Here is a 7,695-nt window from a genome sequence, read left to right as displayed (position 1 = left end):
CCATCGAAACTATATGGCAGCGGAATGCGATGTCGGGGCTTGTTGTGATCACGCTCGGAATGAGGTACTGGCGCAAAAACTACGCGGTAAAATCAAGAAGAAAGATTCCGTCCATTCCCCTCCATTTTTCCGTGTAGTTTCTGCGTCAGTAGCTCAGCTCGAACTATATGGCAGAATAAGTTCGCATATCGGGTGCAAGAGACCCCGGAATAGGCTGTAATAAAGAAAGAAGTACTGGTCCTTAATAGCTAATAATAATTATATCCGGGGTTTTCGAGCCAAAACCACGATGTGATTATCAGGCACGCCGTAGCGCAGGGCTCGCACCGAGATGGCACAGTACACGGGCCTCTAGCATTTTTGCCTCCATTGAAATGCGACAGCCTAGGCAGGCATCGAACCCGCGACTTTCGGGTCATAGCCGAGCACCGTAACCACCGTACCACCGAGGCGGACGCTTCTTATTAGTTTAACAGCTCACGTACGAAACAAGAATGACAGAAACCAAACACAAAGGCTAGTATTTTTTTTTGTTTTGTTTTATGTCTGTAAACGCTGATCTGTATTTTTTTTATATATATTCAAAAGCACCCTTTCGAGTTTATCACTTTCAATACAGCTAGTTCCTATTATTCCTCAAGGTCAACAGGTAGACGACAACGTATTGTTGGCTCTTTCTTCTCTTCACGTGCCAGAGTTCCTGCTTGCCCTCCGGCGTACACTGTCAGCTGGCCAATGCTGAACAAAGCCCAAACAAGACGCTTCAACAGTGACAGGACAAAAACAACCACTGCACAGCAAGCTATTCCTGGCTGTCAGGACGGTAAGAGATATCGTGAATACTTGCGTCGCGTTTTTTTTTTCTTGCGTGACAGTCGGTCGTCCGCGGCGGTGTATTTCTAGACCACATCGACCGCGATCTAACCGAACGTCTACAGCAAAGCGCCCCGCTATAACCTTCCCCGTGTAATGCAGACGCGATACGCCGCGATTTCCGCGTGAAAATCAGTTTTGTAAGGTTTTTTTTTTTTTAATGCGCTTGCCTAGAGAATCAATAAATGCCGCCGGAGGGCTTGTAGTACGCAATTCCTTAATTTCGGCATTGGAACACGTTCGAAACAGAGCTGAAGTCGTCACAAAAGGTCCCGGACGATTCAAAAAGCCCGCCATTGCGACAGCAGCACCGCCGCAGCCAACAGGACGCATGCGCGAAGAGAGAGGAGGAGCGTGGCGTCACGGCGTACGTCTCGTACGTCATCGAAAAAGCAAATCTCGCTCTCTTCCACACGCTCCCTGTCCTCCTCTGTCTACGAAAGGACAGGACACCACACTGCGGAGAATGCCAGTGCGCTGATGTGCTTACGTGATCCACGGTGGACCCGTGATGGCGGCGCCCGTTTCAGCTGGGGCGCCGGCGCTATCGCCTGGAAACAACAACACGTCGCTAATAACAACCAGCTAATCGGGCTTTAGCTAATCCCCGACCGGCTTAGCGCGTGACCGCGTAATCGACGGTGCAGCGGACTTTCGACCCAATCTGCGCGTGTGTCAGCACGAGCAACTCCAAATCCACGCTCAGAAGAAGCAAGTTTCGGTGTGTGCGTGTGATCTCGTTCGCTCGCTCAGCCGGTATGGAGTCGTCCACGCCGGCTTCGACGATTTCCTCCGCGACATCCGCACCCGGAGACGGTAACGTCATCTACAGCGAACTGCTGCCCGTGCTGATCCAGTGCTTCGCGATCATCCTATTGGGCTACTTTTCCGGGCGCGCGGGCCTCATAGGGCCCGCCGAGACCCGCAGCCTTAACGTGTTCGTCTCCTATTTCTCGCTGCCGGCGACCGCCTTCAAGTCGCTAGCCGTCATCGCATTGGGCGAGGTCAACTGGCGCTTCCTCGCAGCCGTGGCGATCGGAAAGTGCATCGTCTTCGCCGTCGTATTCGCCGTCACGCTGGCGCTCCTGTCCCGGCAGCCGGCGAGCTTCGCCAAGGCCGGACTGTACGCGATCGCCTCGTCGCAGAGCAACGACTTCGGACTCGGATACCCGCTCATCGTGCACCTCTACGACAAGGTACAGCCCACGTTCAGCCACTACCTCTACCTGGTCGCGCCCGTACAGCTGGCGTTCCTGAACCCCATCGGGTTCGTCATGATGGAGTACGGACGCCCGCGTCAAGACAGCGGTAGGTCCGGAACGCGAAGCCGCATTCTCTCCACCCTGAAGGGCATCGTCAAGAACCCGGTGGTCATAGCGCCGGCACTGGGCATCGTCTGGAACGTGAGCACGTCTAACGCTCCCCTACCGTCGGTGATCGAGCGGATCTGCGACTCCTTCGCGGACGCCTTCATCGCCGCTGCTCTCTACCTGCTAGGCCTGAGCATGGTCGGCAAGGTGGGCAGCATGGGCAAGTACGCCGCCCTCACCCCGGCCCTCCTGGTGACCGTCAAGATCGTCGTCTGCCCGCTGGTAATCCGCGAGCTGGTCAACCTGCTCAACGTCGCCGACAACGAGCGAGACATGAAGGACTTCGGAAACTTCGGCTTCCTTTACGGCATGATACCCATGGCGCCCAGCGTGTTCATCTTCGCCACCCAGTACGACCTGCCGACGGCCGCCGTATCCACGGGCATGGTGTTCGGCACCTTCCTCTCGGCGCCTCTCATCTTCATCACGGCAACCGTGAGTCAGATCAAGAAGCGCAGCCTCAAGGACTTCGCCGTGACCATAGGCCAGACCATGGTCACCTCCAGCGCCATCAGCACCGCCTGCTGCCTGTGGCTTCTGGTAGTGCTCTTCCGCAGACGACACAGCGTGACGCACGGTGTCACTACCTGCTTAGTAATCTGCCAGCTCGCCACGGCCCTGGGTGGAGTCTGTGGGCCGCCACGAGCATCGACAATCCTTTGTCGCCCGTGGCGTACACGCAGTCGGTGCTGTCCATAGCCGGAATCTTCGCCGCTCGCATCTGGACCGCGATCCTGGCAGGCGTGCTAGCCCTGCTGCACTGGCGCTCGCTCTGCTACGTGCTCAGGCTCAAGTGGCTCATTGCGGTAGCCGGGTTCGGATCCTCCGTCCTGGTGGCACTCTCGCTCTGCCTGACTATTCCGAAGAGGGGATCCCGGCTCGGCGACACCGACCCGAACTTCCAGTTCGGTGACATACAGGCAGTCGTGGCGGTCACTGTTCTCCTAACCAGCCTCCTCTTCACGGTGGTGAGCCTCATCGTTCAGCACAGGTTCCGGTTGAGAATGAGGGACTACGTGCCCATCGGAGGCGGCAGCGATGACGACGAACGGAACGCCTCGCCTCACTCCGACCACAGCCCTCTGATTCGACCATCAAGCTCTCAGGCACATGCCTCTGTCGCACGAGAAGGAACGAGCGCAAAGTCGGATGGGTGCACGGGAGACTGCGAGGACTGCGACAACTGCTCGGATCACGAAGAGCGCGACAGCACTGTTCCGGATCTCGAAGACCTCGTCAGCAGCCCGAGACCGAAGCGGAACGTTCGGAGGCTGCCCAAGTCCTCGAAGTCGGCCAATCCCTCCACAGCGTTGTCGGCGTCGGTGAACTCGAGGAGGCTGGAATTCCACGTGTCGCCCTCGCAGCAAGTTCCAAGCACGTCTTTCGACCAGCTCTGCGGACCACTGTTCAGCTGTGACAAGCAGCAAGTTCGGCAGTGCATGGGCCTCGTCGGCACGTACAACCAGCAGACCGCCATTCGGGTACAGAATGCGGACGAAGTCCTTGACCTAGACAGCGCCCCTCAAGTCGAAGATGACGTCCATCAAGTGTTCAGACACACCTTGCTCTGTCTCTTGCTCAGCGTCTCCATGGTAATCGGACTGGCAGTCTCGCTTTGGCAGCTTCTTATCTACGACACCCCGACAGGAATCTTGGTAGAGCTAGAGTTCCTGGACATAATAATGAATTACGGACAGGGAATGCTGACGTTCCTCGTGTTCGGACTCGACGCCAACTGGCTCCTCCGGTCATTGACCAACGCATGGTACTTCGTCACATGCCGGCGGCAGAGGCCGAGGGTGCGGCCACCCTCGTGCTACCGAGGTTCGAAGACCTGTCTCCCGAGACCCGTCAGACATGCACACAGTTCCAAGTCTACCACAGGGACGCCTGCATCACGGACATCTGTCGTTCACGCCCCGGCCTCGATGGCACCGAGCTCCACCTCGCCTTCGTGGGCAAGGACCTCGTCGACTGGCTGATAGCCGTCGGACTGTGCCACGATCGAGTGCAGGCCGCCCGATACGGCAAGGCGCTGCTCGAAGGCCGGGTGATAGCGCACGCAACCGGACGGCACCACTTCTGCGATGAGCTATACACTTACACGTTCCTGCCTTCGCACGAGATGGATGTTTCTTCGTGAAGCCGTGTGGTGTGCATGGAACGTTTCTTGTAAGACGTGCGATGACGTGTTTTATCAAAACTGTTCGTGCGCACGAAAGACTTAACGCACTGTGCCCTCACGAGTGCACCTGTGGACCTAAGGACTAAACTGCGCACAATTTGGTGTTGGACCAACGCCTAGAGCGAGCAATGGTGGAAAGAGCTATTCCCTATGTTCTCATACGACGGAGCTCATCATGCTTCGAAATCTCCTTACTCGGCAGAAATGATGAATGCGAATACAGCCGAGAGAACTTGTGTTCTAATTTAAGTGTTTGTAAAGTGCCGTTGTGTGTTGTGTAAATAGTTATGAAAACTTTAGTTTAAGAAGCTCGAAAGAAGACTTATAGTGAGCACGAAAGCCAAAGAACCAGATTGTTAGGCTCGATTATCCTTGCGAATTTATAACACCGCATAGTGCGATTCAATAGCAGCTTATATAGTGCCTTCTAAACAATTTCTTCCACGTCCATAGCACAAGCCCGTAGCTACAGATATGGAATAAAATGTACCTGAAGTATGCCGACTACTGACTCGTCATTATTAGGATTGGTGCTCAAGCGAATACTATTTGAAGATGGCACATGAAGCAAAACTAAGGAGGATGACAGCACACGTGCCATTTGCCTTGTCTTTCGTTCTATGGCCTTTTTTTCAATAATTAACCAGCATTAACACATCATACTGTTACTAATCTCAACCTAATATTTTGTAAAGTTTCAGTCAGCCTAAACAGCCACCACTATTTTCACGCGATACACAAACACTGAGTACTCAGAGTCTTAACCAAAAGGTTAAAAATTAGTTAAACCTCAATATAACAAACCTCAGTATAACAAAGTATTTAGCTTTTCACAACTTCATAGAACATGTATTTTGAACCTCAATATAATGAAGTGTGTTTATCTGTGATTTCAACATAACGAAGTTTCAGCACTGCCGCAGAGGAAGGCTGAGGCGATAAATTGGAACTTCAGCAGGGGCCAGTGGTAAAAATGGCCGAGTGATTCGTAGCTATAAGAAACAGCACGGCTGAGACAAGGCAAATTTCAAATGAATGAGGTAAATTGCTGATTTCATTGACTTCGTTACATCTAGGTTTAACTGTCTTAAAACCATCACATATATTGCATCTTGACAAGCCCAGGAAGAGCTTGGTGTTCTGGTAGTGCTTTCTACCATGGTGTAAACAAGTAACTCTCGCAAACTGTTCTGATCCATGGTGAGTAATTGTGGTGGCAAGTACGAATGTGCTGATAAACAACATTCCAAGCTAGCTGCCTAGGAACAAGAGGCATATCACTCGGTGGTTGTTCCTAAAACAGTTTGTTTCTTGCGAAATACATGAACTACATTTTAGACGACGTATAATTTTAGTCGTTCTTGATACAAAGTGTCTCATATGCAGCAATTTTCACAGAAAGTCTACAGCAGTTGAACAACACTTGACAAACACACTATTTCACTGAAACTGATATTCCCTCGGCCTTCAAGTTTACTAGTACCTCAGCACATGAAGAACTGAGATTAATTTTTTTTCAGTTGACCTTAAATTATGCTTAAATCACAATGCATTGACTGCAATTTGTGCAACTACAAAGTGTGGCAGGTAACAAGTTCTGAACGCAAAACGCACCAGCAAACAGTACAGGCAACCAGTGAGCACAGTTCATTACTGCTGTGCCCTCTACAACGAGTCATTCAAGAGGAGCTTGCGACAAAAAAAAAAAAAAAAAAGTCGCAGCTCAGAGATCAGAAACCATGTTATACGCTCAATAAATTCCAGCAGTACTAGCTGGTGGGCTAGGTGGTGCATGTTCAGTGTGAATGGAAGACTTGTCGCCAAAAAATGCTACCACGCAGGAACACAAATGCACACAAAGGCAAGACGGGCGCTATGTGTGCGTTTATGTTCCTACGTGTGTTTGTGGCGACGAGCTTTTTATTCATACTGAATGCTCAATAAATAGCATGGCCACAAGTATTATGATTCGATTCGAATTCGAAATTTGCGCACCCCTAGAAAACACCACTTCCGTGCGCAGGCCTCCAGGTAATATTCAGCGACAAGAGGGAGGCATAAGTTGGTTGTTATTCACGGTGAGGACTTGACGCGCAACTGGTGATTTACGCGCCAAACACATGCGCGCACGCATTAAGCACAGGCCGACGAAGGACTTAATGAATGACGTGGTGTTGCTACTACTCGCCTAGTTTCATTATATTGTTAGAAACTCTGTGCCTCTAGAGACACCTGAAAGTATTTAAACAGTAGCATTGCAGTAAATGACACGCTTGTTTTGGAGAGACGCGATTCAGTGCCGCTTGAAATGCGCGATGCGAAGCAATGTGGCATATTAGACTGCCAGCGAGTTCACTATGACTGGCTTACGGAGTTAACGTATCAGCGGTTATTTAACCACGAGTTTCATAAGGAGGGGGTGGGGCGGCTCTGGTACTACACCTTCATTTTCGGTCTTAAGCACTGACACGAAACGTCACCATGCCCTCGGCAGTTAGAGACAGGGAAGGACAGTGCCAATGTAAGTATTGTCGTTAAACTAAACACTCTGAAACTTGCAGAGCGGGCCAATTGAGTAGAAAACGAGCTAGGTATCGCCCATTACTTGCGCTGTAACAACTCAGCGAAAACGACCGGTCACGGCATTAGTTTCTCGAGCTACCACGCACTACACGAACGACTGCTCATGGAAATGCACGGGGTGTCGGGGCACGCTTAAGGTACAAAATCGGACTCACCTGGAATATGCTGGTGTTCGAGTTGACGTGGAAAACCTGCCGGTGACCGTTCGGGTAGAGCACAACAAGCGACAAGGAAGCCGCCATGGTGCTTGCTGCGCCTCCTACTGGCATCAGTCTTGCGCGTGATGATGAAAACATCGCGCAACCTCCTGCTTCTGGACCGGCGAAGAAAACAAACACGCCTCGCCGTTTATATGATATGACGTGTCCGTATGATAAAGTTTTAAGACGTGAGTCCCCTTACGGCGAATTGTTTCGAAACGTTCGGAAAGGTGCAACGTATCAGCATACGTTACGCGAAAACGAAACCAACCGGCTTCCATCACCGTTGATTCGTAAACCTGCGCTAATTTCGTTCTTGTGTAGGTCTTGGTGAAGTTCTAAATCCTGCCCTTAATGCAGCTTCCACAACCGTGAAAACCGAGGAGGTGCGTAGCACGGGCAACCCCGCGATTCCCTTGGCAATCGCGCGCTTGCCGAGGTGGTGGCGCCCTCTCTTGCGCGGCGTGGGTATCAGCCGGATGTT

At 51.8% G+C, this 7,695-nt stretch overlaps 2 protein-coding genes across 2 annotated transcripts in view; one reads left to right on the top strand and one right to left on the bottom strand.

The window, feature by feature from the left end:
* The window catches only part of LOC119376413 (tether containing UBX domain for GLUT4), a gene marked incomplete at its 3' end in the record, with an annotated part of 46,378 nt that extends 39,055 nt beyond the window's left edge, over window positions 1-7,323 (bottom strand). The window contains 1 exon segment of the mRNA XM_037646244.2: window positions 7,167-7,323. Coding sequence (XP_037502172.1) covers window positions 7,167-7,307 — 141 coding nt within the window.
* LOC119376412 (integral membrane protein GPR155-like) lies at window positions 1,328-4,950 on the top strand. Its single transcript, XM_037646243.2, is given in 3 exon segments — window positions 1,328-2,868; window positions 2,871-4,040; window positions 4,043-4,950. Coding segments are annotated over 3 exon segments (2,751 nt in total). The 5' UTR covers window positions 1,328-1,631; the 3' UTR covers window positions 4,387-4,950.
* Window positions 7,324-7,695: the final 372 nt, after the last annotated feature.

This window comes from Rhipicephalus sanguineus, unplaced genomic scaffold, assembly GCF_013339695.2.
Source record: "Rhipicephalus sanguineus isolate Rsan-2018 unplaced genomic scaffold, BIME_Rsan_1.4 Seq1190, whole genome shotgun sequence".
NCBI lineage: Eukaryota > Metazoa > Arthropoda > Arachnida > Ixodida > Ixodidae > Rhipicephalus > Rhipicephalus sanguineus.
This window is presented reverse-complemented; position numbering and strand designations above follow the sequence as displayed.